This window comes from Syngnathus floridae, unplaced genomic scaffold, assembly GCF_059516105.1.
Source record: "Syngnathus floridae isolate MCC-2025c unplaced genomic scaffold, RoL_Sflo_1.0 HiC_scaffold_66, whole genome shotgun sequence".
Lineage (NCBI taxonomy): Eukaryota > Metazoa > Chordata > Actinopteri > Syngnathiformes > Syngnathidae > Syngnathus > Syngnathus floridae.
The window spans coordinates 1-12,370 of NW_028284095.1; the positions used below are offsets into that span (position 1 = coordinate 1).

Consider the following 12,370-nt stretch of genomic DNA (forward strand, 5'->3'; position numbering starts at 1 on the left):
ATTATTTGACCCGTTCCAGTTTGCCGACCGGCAAAACCGCTCCACTCAGGACGCCATCTCCTCCGTTCTTCACCTGAGCCTGGCTCACCTGGAGGAGAAGAACACCCATGTGCGGAGGCTGTTCCTGGACTTCAGCTCAGCGTTTAACACCATCATCCCACAGCATCTGGTAGGAAAATTGGAACACCTGGGCTTCAACACCCCCCTTCGCAACTGGCTGCTAGACTTCCTCACCAACAGACCTCAGTCAGTCCGGGTCGGACAGAACACCTCTGATGTCATCACCCTCAGCACAGGCTCCCTTCAGGGCTGCGTCCTGAGCCCCCTGCTGTGCACCCTGATGACACACGACTGCGTCCTCAGGTTCACCACCAATCACATCGTGAAGTCAGCAGACGACACAACGGTGGTGGGGCTCATCAGAGACAACAACGACCTGGACTACAGAGAGGAGGTGGAGCAGCTGGTGGGCTGGTGCAGAGAAAACAGCCTGATCCTGAATGAGGAGAAGATGAAGGAGATCATCGTCGACTTCAGGAAAAAACAGCCTCACCACGCTCCACTGATCATCAACAGCTCAGCTGTGGAGGTGGTCAGCACCACCAAATTCCTGGGGGTCCACATCACAGAAGACCTCACCTGGACTATGAACACTACGGCACTGGTCAAGAGGGCACAGAAGCGCTTGTACTTCCTGCGGAGGATGAGGAGAGCCCACCTGCCCCCACCCATCATGAGGACGTTCTACAGGAGCACCATAGAGAGCATTCTGACAAGCTGTCTCTCTGTGTGGTGTGGAGGCTGCACCGCCTCCGATTGGAAGAACGTGAGGAGAGTGGTGAGGACAGCAGAGAGGATCATAGGGGCTCCTCTTCCCTCCATTCAGGACATTTCATCTCAGCGCTGCATGTCCCGTGCCCGTAACATCATCAATGACCCATCACACCCCCACCATGGACTGTTCTCCCTGCTGCCCTCTGGGAAGAGGTTTGCAGCATCCGCTGCAGGTCCACCAGGTTCTGCAACAGCTTTTTCCCTGCTGTCATCAGACTGTTGAACACTAGAACTGTTGAGCTCTAAACTGAACTCTGCATCACACATTCACAGAACTGTACTTTATGACACTACGGACCTCTATCTTGCACTATCTCGCACTACCAACTTTACTGAACTTGTATAAACCCTTTAAATAGAAGTTTAATACATGGTTTAGCATTCCTCTGCACACTCTTGAATACTGTTTTGCCTACTTGCACTATTGCATAATTATCACTGCTGCACTTTATACTTATTTTTAATATATATATATATATATATATAGTATATATGTATATATATATATTTTCATAGGATATGTTACTTCTATTCAACTGCAATATCACTACTTTGTTGTAAGACGTATGCAACGGAATTTCGTTTTGTATGCACCATGTGCAGACAAGATGACAATAAAGTTTGTCTAAGTCTAAGTCATGTCAGGTCAGCTGTCTGGAGAGAGAGAGAAGTCAGGACCTGCGGGCGGAGCACCACCGTGCCACCGCCGCCATGACGGAACTCAAAAGCAAACTCCATGAGGAGAAGCAGAAAGAGTTAGCCATTACCAGGGAGACATTACTGCGGCAGCATGAAATGGAGCTGATGAGAGTGATCAAAATCAAAGATGGAGAGATCCAGCGACTGAATGCCTTGGTCCTCAGCCTGAGGGACGGCTCCATGGACAAGGTGATCCGCTCTATCCGTGTCTGACTATCCGCACGCCACGTCGGGCTTCGATGCGGCCGCTACCGTATTGTGTAGCTTGTCCCCAGTAAGCGTCGCGGTGCTCCGTTGCGGTCTCAACGGCCCGGTGTGGCGCAATGTCTGCTCAGGTGAGGAGGGGGGGCGCTTTGCTGGCGGAGGTGGAGGAGACGCGGCGGTGTCGGGAGACCGAGCGGTGTCGCCTCCACCAGGAGCGCGGAAGAAGCCCTGGCAGCGGCCCAGCAGGCCTGGCAGTCCCGAGCGGCCGAGCTCCGATCGGCTCATCACCAGCATCGGGAGGAGCTGAGCCGAACCAAGAGAGACTGCGAGAGGGAGATCCGCCGACTGGTAGGACTGATCAGATGCGCGGTGCGTGGCTATGTTCCCAATTTCGTTGTATACCTGCAGTGCAATGACACCTAAGGCATTCTATTCTATTCTATTTCACAAGAAGAAAATGTCCGGTTGCTCGCTTCGCTTTTGTCACAGCAAAGGTGTTCTAGTCGATTCCAGAAAAAAATTGGCCGGTTGCTCTCTTTGTTTTTGTCACAATTCTGGCAAATGAGTTTGCCCGCCTGCCTGAGCGCTCCCCGTTTGTACATCCAGACGGATGAGATCAAGCTGAAAGACAGAGCGGTTAGTGTTTTGGATGAAGCCCTGGGGCCGGCCACGTCCACCGCCTTCAGCTGCAGACTCAGGCTGCCGAGCAGCAGATCGCTGCCCTGAGGGATTCCCAAAGGGCGGGCCTAAACTACCCTGGAAGTGGGGTCAACGCCGCGACTAGCAATCCTCTTCATTGCGTAAGCCACCTCATCACACACTTGCAGTACGCATGACTTAGTTCGTTGCTGGAGGAAGGTAGCACAAAAACAGTTTTGAACTTTGAACGAGTGCTTGTGTGTGTGTGTTGCGGGGCGTTTTCAGTCTCAGGAGGATCGGGACACGCGACGGTTTCATCTGAAAATCGCTGAGCTCAGCGCAGTCATCAGGAAACTGGAGGATCGAAACGCCCTGCTTTCTGAAGAGCGCAATGAACTGGTAATTTATTGACGGCACGCTTGAAGGTTTGCGCTACGTTTGATGCGCGCCATCCAGCGAGGCACCCATTGCGCTTGCTTATTAGTTGAGCGGCGCGGCGAGTCGGTTGCCTGGTAGATGTCTTTTATTGGGAGCCAAAGCCACGATTCCGTTCAAACCGATGCAAAAGGAATGGATACGTTCTGGCCCGCGTGTTGTGCGTCTTTCACATCCCGCACTTCATGCTTGCAGCTAAAGCGACTGAGAGAAACAGAAAGCCAGTTTCTGCCACTCCTGTACAAAAACAAACGCCTGAGCAGGAAGAATGAAGAACTCTCGCTGGTGCTGTGTCGCCTTGAAAACAAAGTGCGCTTTGTCACCCAGGAGAACGAGGAGATGGCAAGCTTGGTAAGTCGACGCGGACAACGGCGGCGTGCCAACAGAGTCCACTGCATTTGTGTTCCACAGAGAAGGCCTAGTTCGCTCAATGACCTGGACCGCGGTTGCGGCCAGCAGGACGGTGAAATGGAGTTCCTTCAAGTTGTGGAGCAGCGGCACATCATCGACGACTTGTCCAAGGTCTTCAGGCAGGCGACTCGGTGCACGTACGGCAGCGCCGCGCTCGCTCGCTGTCGCCAGGAAACCTTTTCCGTCCAAAGCTTGGCCGGCGGCCGCCATCCAAAAAATTGGCCCCTTAAATTCCGACCTTTCAAGCAGGAACATTGTGCGCACGCGTTTGAACACGCTTTAGACTTGTTTTGCCGTTTTCAGCAGCTCAAAGCTCCCGTTTTGTCAGCGCCTTTGCCACTCGCTGTGCGCTGAAAACGACGGACTTGCCCGGCTGCTCAGCCCGTCAACCATGAGCCGCGAGCGCGACGTCATTGTCCGTAGGCAGCTAGTGGCAAAATGCACCCTGTTAGAGTTGCGCTCGCTCCAACTTATTTTGCAAGAACCACACGGGAGACAAGTAAGTTCTTTTGGACACCTGCAGGTGGAGAGTCCATCCGTTGTACGAATGAAGTCTGACTCTCGGCTCCTGCACGAGCATTTTAATTAAGAGAAACAGGGTGGGTGTAAGAGTGGATTGAATAGAGGAAGCCCTTGACCTCTAGTCAAAACATAGCAAGGGGTGTTTTACGACTTTGTGTAGGAAGGGATAAGCGATAGGGATAAATAAGGGATAAATAATATTATTTATTACAGGTCGCAGTCAAAGTCAAAGCAACACAATGATACGATAAAGATAATCTGGAAAACCCTGACACACCCTGTAGTTGTCACTTTTGGAAAAGACGAGCGTCCCTCCAATCATCGCCGGTGACGTGTTTTTCAGGCTCTGGAGACAGGAGCTCATGTCAGAAATGTCATTGTGAGTCGCGTTTGTTTCTGCGCCGGAGCCGTTCGTTCCCTTTGCATCCAAAGAATCTCAAAGGCGGATTATTTGTGTCGACAGGAGAGAGATTTGCTGCTACGATACCGACGTCGAGAATCTCTGAGGAGGAACAAAGCGTGAGGTCCTGCAAGGTGAGTCTGTTTGTTTGCGGCTGCTTGGTGTTGCGCAAGATGAAATGGCCTTTTTCTCGCTATCGTTCCTCTCGTCGATTCATCGTGAGGTGTCGCTTCAGTTTGTTCAGAGAGATGTTTGCTTCCGCGCCCGCAGGTCATCGAAACATTTTACGGCTACGACGAAGACGTGTTGGTGGACTCGGACGGATCGTCCTTGTCTTTTCACACCGACAGAACCCCCGACACGGAACCCGAAGAGGTAGCCCGCCATTTCTGCCAGCGTATTGGCACCAAACATTCCTCTTCAGCCTGGAATCGGACTCGTCTTTGCGTCGCGGGTGCTTTGTCGCCGGTCTGACTGATTCTGGTACTAGTGCTGTGTTGCATTGGTGTGTGCATGAAGAGGCGGAGCTTCGCTACCGCCAGCTGACGCAAGAATATCAAGCGCTGCAACGAGCCTACGCTCTGCTAGCCCAGACCAGCGAAAGGGGACTACGACGCCGAGAAGGAGATCAAGGTGGCGCCCCTTCCCGCAACCCCCGGCCGGGTCGCAGCCTCCCCGTTCTCACCCAGCCTCGGGTGTTCTCTGGTCTGAAAGGAGGAGGAGGAGCCTCCCTCCTCCTCCTTTCAGACCAGAGAAAAGCTGATGGTAGAAATGGGTCACTATCAAAGCAGAGTAGCAGATCTGGAGTCAGCGCTGAAGCAACAAGGACAGGTAAGCTCATCAATGAGCACACCTTTTTCTCAGACAAAATAGCTACATTCTTCAGTCACTCATCCGTCTGGCATTACTGGACCAACCCCCCCCCCCCCCGAACGTGGCTGGGAAAATGCGGAGAAAAGCAAATGTCATTTTCCAGTCAACCAAAGAATTTGTGGATGAAAATGACACAACATTCCAAAGCTGTCCACGCGTTTGTCTCTTCTAGAATGTCAAGTGGGTGGAGGAGAAGCAGCTGCTGCGTCAGAGCAATCAGCAGTTGGCCGAAAAGGTGACGGAAAGAAAGGCGCTGGGCGGAGTCGCTTGGCGTCACACCTGTCGGGAAGCCCCGCAGATGAGGTCTGACTGTCTTTTCAGGTCAGGCGGATGGAGGCGGAAGAAGCGCGTCTGAAAGAGCACATCCAGGATATCCGAGACCAAAACGAACTGCTTGAGTTCCGCATCCTGGAGCTGGAGGTGGGAAGACTCGCACAAGCGTGTTGAGGCCAGAGATGTGACGGACGGACGGACGGACGGACGGACGGATGCATGCCTCTGCCTTTCAGGAGAGGGAGTGGCGCTCCCCCGTCTTGAAGTTTCTGCAAGTCCGTTTCCCAGACGGCCTCAGCCCTTTGCAGATCTACTGCGAGGCCGAGGGCGTGAGCGTACGTAAGGCGTCCCTCGCAACCCTAACCTTAACCCGAGGTCCCAGAACACCTTACATTGCTCCTTGCGCCTTTCCCCCGGACATCGTCATCAGTGATCTGATGAAGAAGCTGGACATCCTGGGCTATAACGCCGTAAGTGTATGTCGAACTCCTTATGTTCGCACTCCACGAGACTCGGCGGCTCAAATGTGACTTTTGGAAGGCTTTGCGCTGAAAGAAGCTTGTTGACGCTGTGCCTTTGGGCTCTTGCAGAATCTCACCAACGAGGAGCAGGTGGTCGTGATTCACGCCAGGACCCTTCTCACCCTAGCCGAGAAGGTAACGCGCACGTCCACGCACGCTCTCGCATTCTGCTTATGTGACAGCAGCCTTTCCTCAGTGGTTAGAATACATCAAAGTGACCAAGTCAGCACTTCAACAGAAGATGTTGGACATTGAAAGTGAGAAGGTAGACAGACACGCGACATCAGCCAAGGGGAACTCCGGCAATGTGCCCCAACAATTCTGACCTTGAGCTGTGCTAGGATATGTTCTGCAAGCAGAAGGGCTACCTGGATGAAGAGTTGGACTTCAGGAAGTGTTCCATGGACCAGGCTCATAAGGTAAGCCGCCCTCAAATCTCCCGCCGGACCACTGATGGACGAGGATTGCGGCCCAGAGGATCCTGGAGCTGGAGGCCATGTTGTACGAGGCGCTACCGCAGCGGGACTGCCCCGCCACGGACGGCGAAAAAGCCAGCCACGCTGGCGTGAATGACGTGCTGACGGCGGATCAGAGAGAAGAGCTTAGGAGCGCCGTGGACCAATGGAAGCGAGCCCTGATGTGCGAGTTGAGGGAGCGCGACGCTTGCATCCTCCAAGAGAGAATGGATCTGCTGCACAGCGCGCAACAGGTAAGGGCCCAAAGCCAGCCCGGCACTTACTTGCACGCTTACTGGCTTTTGAATGCCACTTTCCATTTGTCCGTCCTAGAGGAACAAAGAGCTGAAAGAATTCATCGAAGCTCAGAAGAGACAAATCAAACAATTGGAGGAGAAGTTTCTGTTTCTCTTTCTATTCTTCTCCTTGGCCTTCATTCTGTGGCCCTAACACCAGCTGGTGAGTGAGCTCCAGCGGCACCGCACTCGACACCTCCGATACACTGCCAGCCGGTCTCAGACGTTGGCAGACGCTCCGATGCCAACGTATACCCCCCGCCACGGTGACAGAGGCACCGCGTCACACCGGCGCTCATCCAATCAGAAGGCAGGAAAAGCAAATTCACATGCAGGGCACTTTTGAACCAGAAGAGAGCGCCACAAAAAACGGTTGTTGCCCCAAACGCGCACTAAAAAGGGTCAGAATAACAAGAGTCCCACTGGCCAGCCGGGGCCACCCGTCCAGCTGTTTCTTCAGGGGGGAAAAAAATTGGAGTCACCGGTGAGTACATTTTGCATTTAGCTCTGCTTTTCTGCTTCTGTCTTCAAGTGTGTGGCATCCTGCGATCAAAGAGTCAGCCAACCCCAAAGCGGTTGACCTCAACGTCCCACCACCATGCCTACCAGAGCAGGTGACGTGATGCTTTGGACATCCTTCCGTCTCAGATGCCCAAAAGTACTCTTTGCCACATCTGCGGCAATACGGTGTCTTTTCAAAGGTGCAAATAAATCCAGCGTGGGCGGAACACGCACGTCTTCGGTTTTTCCCGCTTTGTTTGTGTGACAGCTGTTGTGAAAATTTTATACAAATAAAGTTGTATAGTACAGGTTTGGCCAAGCCGCAACTCCCGAACCGCATGCGGCTCTTTTATGTTCATATCAACATTTGTGTGTGTGTGTGTGTGTGTGTGGGGGGGGGGGGGGTTGTGCGTGTTGGCTTCACTTGAGTTCAATTTGGTATTTTGGTCAAAAGCGCATGTGGTGAAATTCCACAAAGTAGGATGGGCAAACACATTTCTTTAAACTATGAGTGTCAATTGGGCTCTCGAAATGGCAGGGAAAAGATGCACAGCAAAACGAAAATACGTAGATGAACACAGGACGTTTTAATCAGAGTGGGAAAGTTTCTATTTTTTGTTGAACGTGATGGCAAACCATTCTGCCTGATATGTCAGACCTCAGCGCATTTCAAAGATTCAAATCTTCAGCGCCATGCACTTCAGCTCACTCCATGCTAACATTGATCAGGCGTCGAACCCGCATCATCATGCTTAAGAGGTGGCCATGCTAACCAGTGCGCCATTATGTCAACGCATAATAACTAAGTCTACTGGTCAAAACAGCGGTTACTATATGACGTCGCTACGTCGTGGTCACGTGACGCAGACAAGACGTCAATGGACGTGGGCAGAGTTAACTTGTTTAAAAGGGAGTAGGCAGAAGAAATATTTAATTTATTTAAATCTATTTTGAGTGCACACCATTATGCCAATGCATAACAACTGTAAATCTACTAAACAAAACAGCGGTTGCTATATGACATCTGCCACGTCGTGGTCACGTGACATACGTGACGTCGATGGGCGTAACTTTCGCCGGAATTCAAATCCGCGGGGAGAGTTAACTTGTTTAAAAGAGAGTGGGCAGAAGAATTATTTAATTTATTTAAATCTATTTGGTGTGTGCGCCATTATGTCAATGCATAACAACTGTAAGTCTACTAAACAAAACAGCGGTTGCTATTTGACGTCTGCCACGTCGTGGTCACGTGACGCGGACGTGACGTCGACGCCTACTTTACATCCCACCGATCACAGGACTCCTCGGCTGCATAACCGTGCCCCCTTCCCAACCAATCGGATTTGCTATACGCGAAAACGACGCCAATGGAAAGAGCTTCCGCCCAAATTTAAATCCGTGGGCGTGGCTCGCAGCAGGAAGTAGGAAAATGGCGGCGATGTTGACAAAGACACAGCGGATGGTAACATACGACTAACAAGAGAAATATTTTTATTTTCTGCTTGCAACTGGACCGTCCAGAGCGTACACGGTAAGTACAACTCATCGTTTTTAAAAAGAAGTACTTTTGTTGCCCTGAAAAGCGAGTGAGCGTGGCGTTTGTGGGGGACGTCGAATTTCGACGATTCTTTCTGGTCAACGGTTGTAAATGATTGTGTTGATTAAAAAAGAAAACTTGATGTAACTCTACTTTTAACTGCCGTTTCAGATAGATTTGGAATTGCATCACATCCAATTTTGCCTAGAGCGTACACGGTAAGTAACACTCGTTGTGTTTAAGGAGATTTACGTTTGTAATAGCAGAAGTGTAGCCGCGTTGCGTTGTACGTGTGAATGTTGGTCCGGGCGAAATGTTAATGTTTAATTTCATTCCTTTAGGTTCCACGGTGTTTGTTGGCTGCAAGTTTTCCACTGCAAGAAGAGGCTCATATCATTGACCAGGAGCGAGCTACAATGGTGAGTAGCCATAACATTTATGTTAAACACTTCCTATTTCATGTCTAACAGTACTTGATTTAACAAATAACCATAAATAAATACAGTGTGGGCACTGAAGTTAACATATGTGATTATACTGCCTAATCTGTCACCGAGTAGATTGTTGCAAAGTAATATAAGATCCAAAGTTGTAATTCAGAATAGTTTTCAAAAGAAGGCCATTAGAATTATATACAAGTCTGATTACCCTGAACAAGCTATTAATTAAATCACAAATTCTTCAATTCAAAGATTTGGTAGATTATCAGACAAATAATGTCTAACAGTAATTGATTTAACACATCACGATAAGTAGATTGAGTGTGGGCACTCTCAAGTTAACATATGTGATTATACTGCCTAATCTGTTACAGAGTATGTTGTTGCCAAGTAATGTAGAATAGATCCAAAGTAGTAATCCAGAATAGTTTTGAAGAGGCCATTAGAATGATAAACAAATCTGATTACCTTGAACATAATAACAAGCTAAGTGTTTAATATGTCCTATGAAGTCAAAATTGGGCACCATCATGTGGTGAAATTTGGAATTGCATCACATCCAATTTTGCCTGGGAACAAACAGATTACATAAATCTTAGTTTTGAATAAGCCACTCCTTCTCAAACAAGTAAACTCTGCCCATTTTGCGCAGTAGATGTTCTGTTAATATCTAGTATTTATACAAAGTCATAATTTAAATTGCTTTCAACCTTCATTCATCGGTTCAACCAACATTACTCGCTCTTATTACCAACTTGTATTGATTTAACTAAGCGTTTAATACTTCCTATCAGGTCTCAAATCGAGATTTGGCAAAATACAATTTCAGCAAATCCAATTTTGCCAGGGAACAAAAATAGATTAAATAAACTAAATAAGTCCTCTTCCCATTAAATAAATCAGAAAAGTCTGTCTTGTAACCAGTCCTCTTCAAACAAGTAAAGTCTGCCCATTTTGTGCCGTAGATTTTGTGTCTATGCCTAGTATTTAAACAAAATCATAATTTAAACGACTTCTTTCCTTCATTCACTTTGGAAATTTGGAATTGCAGCAAATCGAATTTTGGCAGGGAACAAAAATAGATCAATTAAACTAAATAAGTCTTCTTCCCATTAAATAAATTAAAAAAGTCTGTCTTGTAACCAGTCCTTTTCAAACAAGTAAAGTCTGCCCATTTTGTGCCGTCGATTTTGTGTTAATGCCTAGTATTTATACAAAATCATAATTTAAAGGACTTCATTCCTTCATTCACTTAGGAAATTTGGAATTGCAGCACATCAAATTTTGCCTGGGAAGAAAAGTAGATTAAATAAATTTAATAAGTCTTACTACTTCCCATTAAATAAATTAAATACGTCTTACTTGTTCCCACTCCTTTTCAAAACAGTAGTTTAAAACGAGGGCCCTTCACTCAATCTTTAACCTCAACCCCGCACGTTGTGTTGTATCTGTGAATGTTGGTTGTGGCCAAATGATAGTTTTCTTTCATTCGTTTAGGTTCCAAGAAAACTTGATGTAACTCTACTTTTAACTGCCGTTTCAGATAAGCGGGTATTACGTCGCAGTCAAATGCCGCGGATATGACGTAATTGCCCGAACCTCCGCCAAAATTCAAATCTGTTGGCGCGATGGCCGTGAGCCACTGAGCAGCGACGATTATCAACAGAAATATCTTTATTTTCTGCTTGCAACTGGACCGTCTAGAGCGTACACGGTAAGTAACACTCATTGTGTTTAAGGAGATTTACGTTTGTAATAGCAGAAGTGTAGCCGCGTTGCGTTGTACGTGTGAAAATTGGTCGAGGCGAAATGTTAATGTTTAATTTCATTCCTTTAGGTTCCACGGTGTTTGTTGGCTGCAAGTTTTCCACTGCAAGAAGAGGCTCGTATCATTGACCAGGAGCGAGCTACAATGGTGAGTAGCCATAACATTTATGTTAAACACTTCCTATTTCATGTCTAACAGTACTTGATTTAACAAATAACCATAAATAAATACAGTGTGGGCACTGAAGTTAACATATGTGATTATACTGCCTAATCTGTCACGGAGTAGATTGTTGCAAAGTAATATAAGATCCAAAGTTGTAATTCAGAATAGTTTTCAAAAGAAGGCCATTAGAATTATATACAAGTCTGATTACCCTGAACAAGCTATTAATTAAATCACAAATTCTTCAATTCAAAGATTTGGTAGATTATCAGACAAATAATGTCTAACAGTAATTGATTTAACACATCACGATAAGTAGATTGAGTGTGGGCACTCTCAAGTTAACATATGTGATTATACTGCCTAATCTGTTACAGAGTATGTTGTTGCCAAGTAATGTAGAATAGATCCAAAGTAGTAATCCAGAATAGTTTTGAAGAGGCCATTAGAATGATAAACAAATCTGATTACCTTGAACAGAATAACAAGCTAAGTGTTTAATATGTCCTATGAAGTCAAAATTGGGCACCATCATGTGGTGAAATTTGGAATTGCATCACATCCAATTTTGCCTGGGAACAAACAGATTACATAAATCTTAGTTTTGAATAAGCCACTCCTTCTCAAACAAGTAAACTCTGCCCATTTTGCGCAGTAGATGTTCTGTTAATATCTAGTATTTATACAAAGTCATAATTTAAATTGCTTTCAACCTTCATTCATCGGTTCAACCAACATTACTCGCTCTTATTACCAACTTGTATTGATTTAACTAAGCGTTTAATACTTCCTATCAGGTCTCAAATCGAGATTTGGCAAAATACAATTTCAGCAAATCCAATTTTGCCAGGGAACAAAAATAGATTAAATAAACTAAATAAGTCCTCTTCCCATTAAATAAATCAGAAAAGTCTGTCTTGTAACCAGTCCTCTTCAAACAAGTAAAGTCTGCCCATTTTGTGCCGTAGATTTTGTGTCTATGCCTAGTATTTAAACAAAATCATAATTTAAACGACTTCTTTCCTTCATTCACTTTGGAAATTTGGAATTGCAGCAAATCGAATTTTGGCAGGGAACAAAAATAGATCAATTAAACTAAATAAGTCTTCTTCCCATTAAATAAATTAAAAAAGTCTGTCTTGTAACCAGTCCTTTTCAAACAAGTAAAGTCTGCCCATTTTGTGCCGTCGATTTTGTGTTAATGCCTAGTATTTATACAAAATCATAATTTAAAGGACTTCATTCCTTCATTCACTTTGGAAATTTGGAATTGCAGCACATCAAATTTTGCCTGGGAAGAAAAGTAGATTAAATAAATTTAATAAGTCTTACTACTTCCCATTAAATAAATTAAATACGTCTTACTTGTTCCCACTCCTTTTCAAAACAGTAGTTTA

At 46.6% G+C, this 12,370-nt stretch overlaps 1 protein-coding gene and 3 long non-coding RNA genes across 5 annotated transcripts; all 4 read left to right on the forward strand.

The window, feature by feature from the left end:
• Window positions 1–1,880: 1,880 nt before the first annotated feature.
• On the forward strand, window positions 1,881–3,542 carry LOC148378059 (uncharacterized). The gene is made up of 4 exons (XR_015856217.1): window positions 1,881–2,085; window positions 2,344–2,537; window positions 2,662–2,775; window positions 3,007–3,542. It is a non-coding gene; the product is annotated as an uncharacterized LOC148378059 (long non-coding RNA).
• A 665-nt stretch (window positions 3,543–4,207) lies between these two features.
• LOC148378060 (uncharacterized) lies at window positions 4,208–4,777 on the forward strand. The gene is made up of 3 exons (XR_015856207.1): window positions 4,208–4,278; window positions 4,415–4,519; window positions 4,664–4,777. It is a non-coding gene; the product is annotated as an uncharacterized LOC148378060 (long non-coding RNA).
• Window positions 4,778–4,867: 90 nt separating this feature from the next.
• Window positions 4,868–7,092, forward strand: LOC148378061 (janus kinase and microtubule-interacting protein 3-like). 2 transcript variants are annotated; one of them, XM_088368032.1, is made up of 9 exons: window positions 4,868–4,975; window positions 5,190–5,252; window positions 5,339–5,437; window positions 5,527–5,766; window positions 5,881–5,946; window positions 6,008–6,076; window positions 6,153–6,230; window positions 6,287–6,520; window positions 6,600–7,092. In XM_088368032.1, exons 1-9 carry the CDS (start codon window positions 4,907–4,909, stop codon window positions 6,714–6,716), a joined length of 1,035 nt encoding a protein of 344 aa, XP_088224158.1. In that variant the 5' UTR covers window positions 4,868–4,906; the 3' UTR covers window positions 6,717–7,092. The 2 variants fall into 2 exon arrangements, with proteins under 2 accessions (XP_088224158.1, XP_088224159.1); XM_088368033.1 differs by having other exon boundaries at window positions 5,527–5,760.
• Window positions 7,093–8,950: 1,858 nt separating this feature from the next.
• Window positions 8,951–10,955, forward strand: LOC148378062 (uncharacterized). The gene is made up of 3 exons (XR_015856199.1): window positions 8,951–9,019; window positions 10,584–10,754; window positions 10,878–10,955. It is a non-coding gene; the product is annotated as an uncharacterized LOC148378062 (long non-coding RNA).
• Window positions 10,956–12,370: the final 1,415 nt, after the last annotated feature.